The sequence below is a fragment of the Narcine bancroftii genome, chromosome 5 (genome assembly GCF_036971445.1).
Source record: "Narcine bancroftii isolate sNarBan1 chromosome 5, sNarBan1.hap1, whole genome shotgun sequence".
Classification (NCBI taxonomy): domain Eukaryota; kingdom Metazoa; phylum Chordata; class Chondrichthyes; order Torpediniformes; family Narcinidae; genus Narcine; species Narcine bancroftii.
Window position 1 is genome coordinate 7,237,645 of NC_091473.1, and position 13,896 is coordinate 7,251,540.

Sequence of the window (13,896 nt, forward strand, 5' to 3'; positions counted from 1 at the left end):
GTCCCTCATTGACTCGTCATGTGCACGGTTTCATAACTCCAAAGGAAATGGGCCAATGACCATTTTTCCCAAGCAAAATCTTTCAGTAACAATTGGGTCTGGAGCAGTGGTTCTCAACCTTCCCTTCCCACCCACATCCCACCTTAAGCAATCCCTTACTGATCACAGAGCACCGATGGAATAGGGATTACTTAAAGTGGGATGGGAGTGGAAAGGATAAGGTTGAAAAGCAGTTTTAATCATACTTCATTGACTCGTTATGTGCACGGTTTCATAGCTCCAAAGGAAATGGGCCAATGACCATTTTTCCCAAGCAAAATCTTTCAGTAACAATTGGGTCTAGAGCAGTGGTTCTCAACCTTCTCTTCCCACCCACATCCCACCTTAAGCAATCCCTTACTGATCACAGAGCACCGATGGAATAGGGATGACTTAAAGTGGGATGGGAGTGGAAAGGATAAGGTTGAAAAGCAGTTTTAATCATACTTCATTGACTCGTTATGTGCACGGTTTCATAACTCCAAAGGAAATGGGCCAATGACCATTTTTCCCAAGCAAAATCTTTCAGTAACAATTGGGTCTAGAGCAGTGGTTCTCAACCTTCTCTTCCCACCCACATCCCACCTTAAGCAATCCCTTACTGATCACAGAGCACCGATGGAATAGGGATTACTTAAAGTGGGATGGGAGTGGAAAGGATAAGGTTGAAAAGCAGTTTTAATCATACTTCATTGACTCATTATGTGCACGGTTTCATAGCTCCAAAGGAAATGGGCCAATTACCATTTTTCTCAAGCAAAATCTTTCAGTAACAATTGGGTCTAGAGCAGTGATTCTCAACCTTCTCCTCCCACCCACATCCCACCTTAAGCAATCCCTTACTAATCACAGAGCACCGATGGAATAGGGATGACTTAAAGTGGGATGGGAGTGGAAAGGATAAGGTTGAGAACCTCTGCTCTAGACAGTGATAATAATGAATTGCTTTACATTTACTTCAGTAAGAAATCAGGACCAAATGGCCACTTTTTGTGAAACATAAGCCAGAAGAAGACAGAGACGGAAAATAAAATAAGGACTAAAATATGCCGAAAAACTATTTTCATCTTGTGTGCAGATTTATTTAGCCTGCACTTGATCCGAGTAACTCCTAATTATGGACCCAGTAACTCCTCTAATAAGCTTCATTCGGCAACTGAGCTGCAGAGATCTCTAACCCCCACCTCCAATACCGGAATTCAGCCTGGCTTCACACGAGGAACTTAATCAAGAAATGGATAAGGTGGAAGAGGAATTGTTTATTTCTCCTGAGGGCTCATTATGAAAGACAGGTTATCCAGATCAATCTATAATAGACCTTTTGGCCCAACTTAAAGGAGAGAGTCTGTCGTGGTGGTGTTCAAAATAAGCCAGAGGTGCGCACGTTAAGCAAAGAATTTAATTTCAGACAGTCTGCAGGGATTTGCAATGCAGACATTTAATAAATATAACTATAAATGTAACTGCAGTAATATCCCTCCAGCAAAATAAATAAATTAATATTCAATGGCAATACTAATTTTTAATACAATTGTAAATCCAAGGGTTTGGAATGTTTTGGACAGTGACATTTGTTACAGAAGTAAAATTGTAATAATGAACATTTATTATGAGCAAACAATGAGTTGAACAATGGCTGCAGAGGAACTGATTTAAAGTACCTGTTAAATGGGTTAACGAACTTGACTATTGTGAAATTTTCATTATCCAACCTCTACGGGGATCGAGGATGCCGGAAATGCAAATGTTCCAGTTGACTGGTACTCACTCTTACAATGCCTAACTAATACAAGGCAGTATAGTTAGGGTAGCCATTAGCACAACACTGTTACAGCGCCAGCGATCGGGATGGGGATCCAAATCCACGCTGTCTGCAAGGAGTTCGTACATTCTCTCCGTGTCTGCATGGGTTTTCCCCAGATGCTCTGGTTTCCTCCCACCCTTCCAAACATACTGGGGGTGTAGGTCAATTGGGTGTAATTAGGTGGCACGGTCTCATGGGCTGAAATGGCCTCATGCTACATGTCTAAATTTTTAAAAATACACTATTTAAAAGACTTTTGTCTTTGGCACAAAGTATAAAGCAATTTGAAAAAGAAAATTAGTATTGTAGTCTTTAATTATGTAAAGTTCACTTTTTGAACCCTGGTCACTGCTACTTTAACAGTGTTGTACTAACCGCTACTCTAACCGTGCCACAGTCATAATCAACCCCCTCCTCCAGGTTTACAGATAAAGCCTTACTAATCTTCTAAAATCGAATAAAAATAAAGACTCTTACAATTCAGGGATCGGGAGACACTTTGGCATTGGCTGGATCTTCATCTTGGCGTCCCAGTCAGGCCCTCAGCGCAACCCGATTCACCTCCACTCCAGTGTCCCGTTCAGGCCCTCGGCACAACCTGTCTCACCTCCACTCCAGTGTCCTGGTCAGGCCCTCAGCACAACCCAACTCACCTCCACTCCAATGTCCCATTCAGGCCCTCAGTGAACCTTGCTCATGTTGACAACCCGACTCACCTCTACTCCAGTGTCCCATTCAGGCCCTCAGTGAACCTTGCTCATGTTGACAACCTGACTCACCTCCATGCAAGTGACTAGAGTGAAAAGAATGCATTACTAGTTCAGTGGGGCAAACCTACACATTTCCAATGAAGTCTCAGTGCTGCCCCGCGGGGTCCATCCACTCAATCTTATTTAATTGAAATTTATTTATTAATTATTTCCTCGGCATTTTTTTTGTCGGTTGTTTGAGATTCTGGTTGATTGATCTCCAAATAATGGTGTATGTGCATAAGGGTCGTGAATTATGAGCTGTAGATGGTGCCATTCTGATTATTGCCCACTGAGCTGATTCAAGGCTGAGGTGCACAAGATTGATACAGAACATATCTGCAGCATGAGATAGCTGTGAACCCCTAATCAATGGTGTCTGGCCAAAACACGCAAGTGAACCTGACAACTGACGTACAAGAAACAGCCTCCGACATTGTTCAAGGCTCATTTGGTTATAGTTATCTAAACTTTTGTGAGCGCTGCTGTGAATAATTCTGATGCAAAGTCCACAGACTGTACAAAGGGCTTGAATTAGCTTAAAGGTACACCAGTCTCAGTATCTTTTCTGGCTCACGTGTCTGGCTCTCCAAAGGGGCCGACTCGAGTCTTTATATGGCCCAGTGATTGACACCTGGCAGGTGAGGCCAGCCTCCCAGGTTGCCTACCTGCAGGTACAATGGTTGCCTCCTGTAGTAGGCTGGTAAGTCAGTGCAGTGGTTGTATCACCACAGCTTTATGAGCCAGCCCTTTTATATCAGTTCAAGAAAGCGAGCTTGCGAATAAAGGGTGCTTGGTTTGAAGTTGGTTGGGTCTGAAGTTCTTCCCTGGGTCTGAACCGAGAAGAGGACAGAACTCCACATAAATGCTCGTGCATTTCCTCTCCAGTGGAACTGTAACTACAACAAAAAGCCTGCACTAAACCTATTTAAAAGCCCATCTTAAAATTGAAATGCTGATATAACACAGATAAACATCAATACTTATCGACCACAATATTTACTTTAAGACAATGCAAGGAATAATGTCCATTGCAGAGATAATTGATCTCCAAATGCCAGAAGCTGAAAGCCTGGTCTGAATAACTTCTCATGCTTTCATGGATGCATAATATGGTATTACATTATTGACACTATTCACTCTGCATTACTGGATGGACAGCATAACTTCACTGGACAACTAGAGTCACTAAAAGGATGTGGAGAACAGCTGGTGTGGGTCTTGCATAGGAATGACTGACTTGACCACATGGAACAATAAGCAAATCTGCTTAAATTTAATTATTTTGGTGGTGCAAAGCTGCTGTCGTACATTTAGCCATTTCCTTAAAAGAAATACATGTTTTAGGAAGATTGCATAGATTAAAACTATATTGTTAATAAAATATTTTTAAAATCAAGGCGAAATTACTTGTGATACCAAATAATTCTACTTTTACTAACCTGTGAACTCTTCCCGACAAACGCATGTGTATCCCCCCTCTCTGCGACTGCACACTCCAGAATTCTGGCAGGGATTTGAGTAGCAAAGATTGATCTCAGTCTCGCAGTAATCTCCAGTAAATCCTGGTGGACAACGGCAACGAAGGCCTGTGATGGGGTGGATGGAACGAAAAAGCATGGAGCCTGAAGCAATGAATGCAGAGGAGCTGTCAAACTTCAGCACTGAGATGCATTTCATGTAGTTTTCGCAAGGCTCGCGCAAACACACGTTGTCATCAAACGGGAGGACCTCCAACATAGAGACAGAGGTCAGCAGCATCCGACTCATATAGAGCTGTTCTTGAAGTTCCTCTGAGGAAAAGAACTGATTCTGGCTCCCACCTGGAACCAGAGCAGAAAAACTGACATTCAGAATGCTCCCGCTAACATCAGTGTCATTTTGTATGTTGAAAACAAAGATGTCCTCCTTGGGGGCAGACAAGACTGCTGCCACACCTTCCACAAAGCGATTCAACAATGGAGAGAGAAAGCGTTCTTGTGACATGTTTTCTAGGCGTACTGTAATACTGTTGATCAACATTTCCTCTGTAATGACAATTACTTTCAGCACGCACTGTGCTGTCACGCTGTGAATCCCATCTGAAAATGGATGAACAAAATAATTCAATTAGCTGAGGAATAAACAACTGGCATCATTTTTTAATACTTTTATACTTGGTAATTAAAACTTATCTGTGACCCAAAACGTCCAATCTTCCACAACTAAGCTTTGTCTCCGCCATTTCATCGGCATCATACCTGCTCGTTTATTTTTATGTTGTGTCACTGGACACAGAACTCTGACGATATCAGAAAAAAAGCTTGTAACTGAAGGGAATTAGGGTTTACAAACTGGATTGTAACACGAGTTTAACCTGGCAATTTGGCAGGTTAACAAACCTGCCCTCCAAACAATTTGGAGGGAAGTAAACCTTTTTAAAAATACTGCACGGGTTGGCAAACCACCTCGGAGGTGGATTGCTGACTCTTGATGGTGCGCCGTGTAGCTGCTGCTGGTCAGTTTGCAATCAATAGACAGCTGCCCGGGTGGAAGATGAAGCCTGTGCGTGTGTGTGCACATCATCAGTGATACGTTGGCAGGAGGTTTGAATGCAGAGAGTGAGCAGCACGAGTTAGGTCACTGTGGTAATCAGCACGTGTCCATAATGTGAATATAGATCAGTTTTAGTGACTTCCGGCACACACCCACCTCACCGAAGGGGCGGGATTGCCCTTAAGTTAGCTGCAGGGGCCCGCTACACAGGTAGGAAACACGGGCCCCGAGCAGCCCCAGTTTGTAAACCCCGACTGTTACAATTTCAAGTCACTCTATATCTTGAACTAAAATCAATCTTTATAATGTAGAAAATCTGCTTGGAGATTTGAGCAAGGCAAGGCCCATTAGATACCAAATGGATCATCTATTTTCATGAAGTTGCTGAAGGTTAAACATCGACTAGGATATCAGGGGAATACAACTGCCTTTCTTCAAATATATACATCCAAGAGGTTCAATCAGATCTCAAATTCTATGACATTTAAACAATGGCACCTCTATCAACACTACATCAAGCTAGCATTTGTGAACCAGGACCTCAAACATCAGAAAACCAAGCTGGAGTCATATGCAAGGGAGATACAAAGGAGGGAACACTGATGGGACTAAATAAAGAAGTGAGACATGCGAAACATGGGCTATCATAGACCAGCTGGGCTGAATGTACATCTCAGATGTACACCATGCAATTTTATCTGACATTAAGCAGAACAAACCACTGCATCAATCTCAATGGCGTTTTGGAGACTGTTGGTTGCATTCAACCCAACCTACAACTCTTCTTGAATTTATGTAGCTTGGCTGAAAAATGAGACCATGTGAAATATAAACACGTCTAGCTTTGGGAGGCAGCCCTGATGTATTGATCCAAAGAAACAGATCACTTTTGTTCAGTCACTTTCTGCTGCTGCACACGTACTGCGAATAAATGAGCTTGAATGTGCCAGCTCTGTAATCACTATAGCCACATGTAAAGTAATGTTGAAGAACTGAGAGATCATGCAAATACAAATTTTATTCAAATCGTAGAATATAGATTTAGCTCTGTAATTGCCCTCTTGTGGCAAGCTGAATGAGTAATCTCTCATTAAACCAAGGTCAGCAAGTATGGTGGACACAAGTAGTTCAGGCAATAAAACAATTAAATTTGGTTTAGCTCTTTGAGATAGCTTCGGTATTGAAACCCAAGAGACCTGGAAGCATGAATCGAGGTTAGACATTAGGATAGCGCCTGTCACAGAGGGGTCCTGACATATGAGACATTATGATGGATTGTTCAATGAATGAAGTTTCTCTACGTGTGTTCAAAATGAGTTGACAAGCTTATTATCTCATGGGTGTTCTGCCACGGTGATCTCCAGGGACATATTTCATAATTTTCTGCTGTGAAAGAGAAACTCTCAAACACACAAATTGGTTGAGTATTTTTTTCTTCTTCTGTGCCTAGTCCAAGATATTTCCTTGGAGAATTAAACAACGTTGATGCACAATAAAAAAAAAAATCAATAAATCAAATACTGGCTTCCTGCCTGTCATTTTCATACATTTCGGATTGATGGTATTACAAACTCCTGTTTTAGTAAAATAGGATTATCATTGTAAAAGGGATAGTATTGACAGGAGGGACTGAATAGTCACAGTTCACATTTAACATTTCACACAGGCCCACGTCGCGGCCCTGTGATAATTTGATACATTGGAAGAACTGAGCGAAAGCTTGTCACAGTCTGTTCCAGATCGGATACATTGTGATTTTGCAAAGGGAGAGAAAGTAGCTTTTTGAAGTAGCTCTTGTATCCAGCCATTTTTGTGGAATTCAGAGCAAAGCATGCTCTGGGACTTTTCAGTGGATTGACCTGTGCCAAGAGGGTCTTTTTGGGAAACAAAGTGCTTCATTTTGATTGTGACTGACAGTGGAGGCCGCCCAGTTCGAGTCTTGCCTACAGAAGGACCGGGAGTGTTATGACCACAGTTCGTGTGGATGGATATTTCTTCAAAGGCAATGCAAGGAGAATTGGTGAGTCTGTACCAGCCACAACCCCAGTCTTCACATCAGTTCAACATTAATTCTGGGCATCAAATTTCAAAGGCCTACGATTCCACACTGAATGTAAAGGACTGAACTTTAACTTTCCAGACACATACACCCACACACCTGAGCATAGCTGGGGAGATTTAGTGTTAAGGATAGTTTAAGAGTTAAGACTATAGCTTAAGATTAAGAAAATTAGTGTTTTAAAATTAAGCACTTCTGATTCATTGTCTGTAGCTGCTCATAACACGTGGTTCATAACAATGGAAAAATTAGAATTAAGGTTATTAACAACATCAAACGCAGCCACTACACATCACTTACACATAAAAGTTTAATCTAATCATCTTTATTTCTATCAAATTGAACTGGAGCATCTATAAAAACAACTCTAGGTCCATCTTAGTTCACTAGCTAATCCCTACAAATATGAGATCAAAAATCCATACTTCTGGTTTTACACAAAATTTTGGATTTATTTTCAGAATGGTTTCATTGGTCCTGAAAATTAAGCCTCAGTCATATTCCTTCATGGCTTAATAGGCCGTACCTCTTCAGTTAGTAGCCTAAACTCAAGAGAAAGATTGGGTTTGTTTCTTTTGGAAATGAGGAGGTTAAGGAATAGTTATATTAATGAGGGTTTGGTTAAAGGAAATAGGAAGGACACGATTCCCTTAATTGGGGGCTCAAAAGCCTGGATAATAAAATTAGCAAGTTCTAAGGGGGAGATGAGGAAATGTCACTCACACTAAAGTGGTGAGGATATGGAACCCACTGCCTGAACAGATGAGTAGGCCAATATCTTCATTACATTGAAAAAAGTGCCTGGATGTGTACCTGGAGAATTACAGAGCAAGGAAAGATTAGGGTGTTCTACTTTACCAACTGGATGAATGGCCTCCTTCTCTCTGCTAAAATTCTATGATCCCCAACTCTAATGCTCAGAATCAATTTCATATTTATTTTTTGGATTGCTTCCATGACTTATGCATTTAGGTTTAAGTTTATCATCTGAATGTAACTACAACCTGACAAAACAGTGTTCTCTAGTCCACTGTGCAAAAACAGTACAAATGCACGTTTAGATACATCATAGATATCATACATAGAAACATATACACAGAACCTATGTACATGTCTTGTAAACAAACATTAAAATAAATATTAATCACGGGGAGTTGTTCCTGACAAAACAGTGTTCTCTAGTCCACTGTGCAAAAACAGTACAAATGCACGTTTAGATACATCATAGATATCATACATAGAAACATATACACAGAACCTATGTACATGTCTTGTAAACAAACATTAAAATAAATATTAATCACGGGGAGTTGTTTTAACAGTTCAGCAGTCTCATTGAAGCTGCTTCTCAGCCTCGTGGATCTGCGTTTAATATTTCTGTATCCCTTTCCTGACAGGAGTAGCTGGAAAATGCTGTGTGTTTACAGAAGATAGGGGTCCTTACAAAATTTGCAAGGTCTCTTTGTGAGAGATGGGAAAATTGATCTAAAATTATGAACATGGAAGAAACTAAAGTTCATCAGTAAAATGGCTGTAACCAGTTCAAACAGGATAAGCTTGGGGCTTAGGATGCAGGAAAGCAGAGTCAGCACGATTAACATAAGAATCTTCTAGCCTTTGTGACAAGACCATAGGACTAAGATAAGGAATGGTAAGGTACAATAGAATGTAGGAAGTTGAGGTAGTCTGGATCAGATAAGGGTCTCCTAGCCCTGGACAGAAGTACCAAGTCATACATTTCTAATTAGCTAACCATACACAGATTTATACATATGAAATTAGCCAACCCTAGATAGAATGAGTCAACTCTGCATATCAAGAGACTGTAGCCCAGAGAATCAGGAAGGTGTGAATAAGGACAATGACATGATGGGGCACCCACAGGATACCCCCTGGTCCTCCAAGTGTACTGAAACTGCACGTAGGCAGGAAGGATTGCCTATGCCAAACCCATCCAGGGGGCAGAAGAATGTAAGGGGGAGGGCACTCTGATACTGAAATTGACTGTATAAAAGTTGGGTGAGCCCCAGTGTATGTGTGTATTCCCAGGGTAAGGGGAAGCACCCAACTTTGCATTGTTGTAGTAATAAATGTTCTTTGTTCTCAATTTTTGTCTCGAGCAATTTCTTTAAAGGTACTTTAATTCCTAACATCTTTAAATAATGATCCTGGTGAATCACATCAATGAAGGGAGGGGGGGGGGGGTAATTAGGGTTCTGACCCCAAGTACTAAACAATTTGAGTATGCCTTCTCATAACTTAAAATAGTAAATCATAAAACTTTTATTTTCCAATCTTGAGCAATTTCATGCATTGTACATCAAATCTCTTGTAAAATGGATTGAATTGTTTATTGTAATATGTATTGAGATGCTGAAAAACTTTGATTTGGATGCGATCCAGTCAAGTCAATCTATCCTTGGGAATGGATAATGCAAATAAAACAAAAGTGCAGAATAGCATGTTTCAGAGAAAAGCTTTAGTTAAAAAAGTGCAAGGCGGCATCATTTTACTCTGATAAGCTCCCAGTGTGTGCATCAAACTTGTGCATCTCCTGACTGAAATGTAGAGAACAGTGTGACTGGGTGGGTCTTTCAATACACTGGCTGCTTTCCTGAAGCAGCAGGAGGTTCAGATGCAAACGATGGAGGGGAAGCTGGTTGGCATTACAGCCTAAGCTGCCCGTACAACTCTGCAATTTCTTGTGGTCTTGGGCAGAGCAAGTCCCATACCAAGCTGTGATGCATCTAGACACAATACTTTCTATGGCATAGCAATAAAAATTGGTAACAGACATTGTGGACATGCTGATTTTCATTCGACCTCTTAAGTAGTCATTTGTGCACCTTCCTGGTCCGAGTGTCAATATGGTTGGACCAAGTTAGATTAATGATGCTATTTATACCCAAGAATGTAAAGCTCTCTTCCATCTCCATCTCAGCACCGGGGCATGTGGTCCATCCTGCTTGCTGAAGCCAATAACTAGCTCCTTTGTCTTGTTGAAGTCGCAATTGTTGTCCTGACACCATGCTTCTAGAGAATCTCCTGCCTCTGTCCTGTCTCCATCTTCTGTCGTGGATGGAGTTGGAGCAGTATTTGGCCACATACACACGAGGGTAGCAGGACAGTGGTAAGGGCACGTTTTTAAATTTAGACATAGAGCACAGTAACAGGCCCTTTCAGCCCACGAGCCCTTGGTTATGGAATGAGTGCTTTCAGTGGGACTAGCAGAATGATGTTTAGGCACAGACTGGAAGGGCCAAATGGCCCGTTTACTGTGTATAGTGCTCTATGGTTCTTGATGGAGATCGCAGCAGAAAACAATAACAAAAAAAATCAGAATTTACAAAGGCAGACATTTGTTTAAGAGATTCTTCCTTATTTTTATCTTGATATATGCTTCCATAAAGAAAAGCAATAAAATGTAAACTAAAATATGCCCTGAAACATAACGGGATATTGATTTATGATCCAAGACTGCTTCTCTGTTCACTCGGCAGATTAGTAAAAGAGCCAGAAACAAAAATATCCTTATTCATTCAAAGCCACTGAAGGCTGAATTGGATTTTGAATTTGTAATGTTGGCGAATCATGGACACTTTTACAGGAAGACAATTCAGGATTCCACACTTGCATAATTTATGGAAAATTCCTGAAGCTTGCTGGCAGTGGTTTTAAGTAGTTTTCCATAAGTTCCACAGTCTTCCCCACTGCAGTTTGAAATTTAAAAAAATGAACTGATGAAAATTTCATAAGGTCAAAGATCTGAAATAAAACCGACCATACAGGAAAAACGCAATAGGTCAGCAGCATCTATAGAAAGAGAGAAAAATAACATCTTGGGTCCAGAAACCTGAAACATTAATTGTTTCACTTTCCACACAAGCTACATGACTGACTGAGCAATTTTGTGATGAAAAATTCTTTGTCTTTTCATCAACATTAGGAGCATATTTCATCAGATGCAAGGATCGACAATGAGATAGACAACAGACTCGCCAAGGCAAATAGCGCCTTTGGAAGACTACACAAAAGAGTCTGGAAAAACAACCAACTGAAAAACCTCACAAAGATAAGCGTATACAGAGCTGTTGTCATACCCACACTCCTGTTCGGCTCCGAATCATGGGTCCTCTACTGGCATCACCTACGGCTCCTAGAACGCTTCCACCAGCGTTGTCTCCGCTCCATCCTCAACATCCATTGGAGCGCTTACACCCCTAACGTCGAAGTACTCGAGATGGCAGAGGTCGACAGCATCGAGTCCACGCTGCTGAAGATCCAGCTGCACTGGATGGGTCACGTCTCCAGAATGGAGGACCATCGCCTTCCCAAGATCGTGTTATATGGCGAGCTCTCCACTGGCCACCGTGACAGAGGTGCACCAAAGAAAAGGTACAAGGGCTGCCTAAAGAAATCTCTTGGTGCCTGCCACATTGACCACCGCCAGTGGGCTGATAACGCCTCAAACCGTGCATCTTGGCGCCTCACAGTTTGGCGGGCAGCAACCTCCTTTGAAGAAGACCGCAGAGCCCACCTCACTGACAAAAGGCAAAGGAGGAAAAACCCAACACCCAACCCCAACCAACCAATTTTCCCTTGCAACCGCTGCAATCGTGTCTGCCTGTCCCGCATCGGACTTGTCAGCCACAAACGAGCCTGCAGCTGACGTGGACTTTTTACCCCCTCCATAAATCTTCGTCCGCGAAGCCAAGCCAAAGAAGAAGGAGCATATATATATATTAGTCAAGGTGACTTTTTTTAAAAATTATTCAATGTACCTGTAACTATTAAGAATCTACCCATGGGATCCATAATTGTTTTAAAATGCACAAAGGTAACACAAGAATCAATAAAGATCTATACACCTTTAAAATGAGACAGGGAATGAGTGACGAAAAATTCTGACTGTTCTCATTGTGAAAAACACACAAAAGTCTTCTGCCTTGCTACATGAAGTATAACTGAATTTTGAATGACATACTGTGACATAATTATTTCTTAGAAATTCTCAATCCCTAAAATACAATGTTACTGATGTGGATTGTAATTCCCACATATAAATAATTTTAAATAGAATGAATTATAATTATTAAAAATGATTCTCAGCTCTCTTAATCATAAATGTGTTTTATCTTTATTTTACACTCCATAAAATGTTTGAAATACAAGCTATAAATTGTACATTAGTCTTCATGTGCTGCTTGAATTCTTCAATGCTGAAGAACCATTGACACCACAATTGCTGGAATGAAATCAGACAGCAAATGGCTTTGCTGTCAGTCAGTCCCAGTAGTTCTATAGGGAGGGATTTTTTTAAAAATCTCAATAGCATGCTCCCATTGTTCTATGGCAGCCTGCAAAATCAGGCCAATAAAATACTGTGAATCTTGTCTGGAATCAAGGGTTTCAAATGTGAAAACGTTGAGTCTATGTTTGTGCAGTCAGTGGCAGATGTCCATGTCTCACCAATGCCTACCGCCCCTTGCTGATTGTACCTGTGGATCCTCCCCCTCGATTCCCCCTGAACAAGCTCAGGTCAGGAGCATGAAACATGCCTTGTGTTTATGGTAATAAAAGCCTATCAGTCAGGTAACTTCTAGTCTTTGGAGTTATTGATAGCGCATCAATCATCTATTTAAATCAACTCTATTGGGATCTGGGGAGTGTTGTACAACAAAGAGATCTAAGAGCACAGGTGCAGAGTACCTTGAAAGCAGTATCATAGGTAGATAGGGTGGTCAAAACGGCCAGAAGTTGGGAGGCTAGGCTGCAGTTGACATTACGACATTAGTGAAACCTCACGGAGTACTGAGTTCAGTACTACTACAGGAAACATTTTGTCAAGCTGGAGAGGGTACGGAGAAGATAAACGAGGATGCAGGGGCACAGAGGTTGAGCAGGCTAGGTCTTTATTCCTTGGAGCGCAGGTGGATGAGGAGTGATCTCATAGAGATGTACAAAATCATGACAGGAATACATTGGTTGACCAGAGTAGGGGAAATTGGTAACCAGAGGACATGGTGAGGGAGGAGAGATTGAATAGGAGCCCGAGGGATAACATTTTTGGTTTTTGCCATACAAAGAGGTTGATTGTGTGTATGGAACAAGCTGCCAGAGAAGGTGGTTGAGGCTGGAAAAGGGTGATGGGACTTGTATGGGTGGGAAATTTTAATCACCATGGGCAAGTTTGCAGGTATGACTCTGTGACTAACTTTGAACCAGGTATAAAGTAGCACTCAATTTTATGAGGGCAGAGACAGTTGAACATTTCTTTGTATTTATCTCATAATTTAAAGTTTTTTAAAGATTTGTTCTGAGTTTTTTTTAAACTTCTAATTTTAATATGTTTTTAAACTATCTCCGAATAGAGAAATTTGACTGGAAGGCTATGCCTTTGATCCAGGAGCCAGACTCCCGTACTACCTCTCGAGTTTGGTGGTGAAACCTCGGAAGAGTGCAAAAGGCCATAAGGGCAATCCATGTGACTGGTGGTGTACGGAGATGGCAAAGTGGCTGCAGTAATTCTATCCATTTCTATTAACCTTAGTACAATGGAAAAAGCGGCAGGGTAAAAGAAAGTGATTTGTCATAATACGTATTGAAAACACAAAGCAGTTCAGAGGTAAGTTATGGTCCGAAGAATTTGGCGCACAGCAGGATGTCGACAGCAATTCAAGATGGGGCCATAAAATAATCAACAATACCTG

General features: G+C 41.3%; 1 protein-coding gene across 2 annotated transcripts in view; it reads right to left on the reverse strand.

Moving 5' to 3' along the window:
* Positions 1 to 13,896, reverse strand: part of LOC138763076 (cadherin EGF LAG seven-pass G-type receptor 3-like) — a 275,448-nt gene that overhangs the window by 234,635 nt on the left and 26,917 nt on the right. For both annotated transcript variants that reach the window (XM_069936657.1, XM_069936656.1), the window contains exon 2: positions 4,035 to 4,673. In XM_069936657.1, the coding sequence (XP_069792758.1) occupies positions 4,035 to 4,673 (639 nt within the window). The remainder of the gene's footprint in view (positions 1 to 4,034; positions 4,674 to 13,896) is intronic.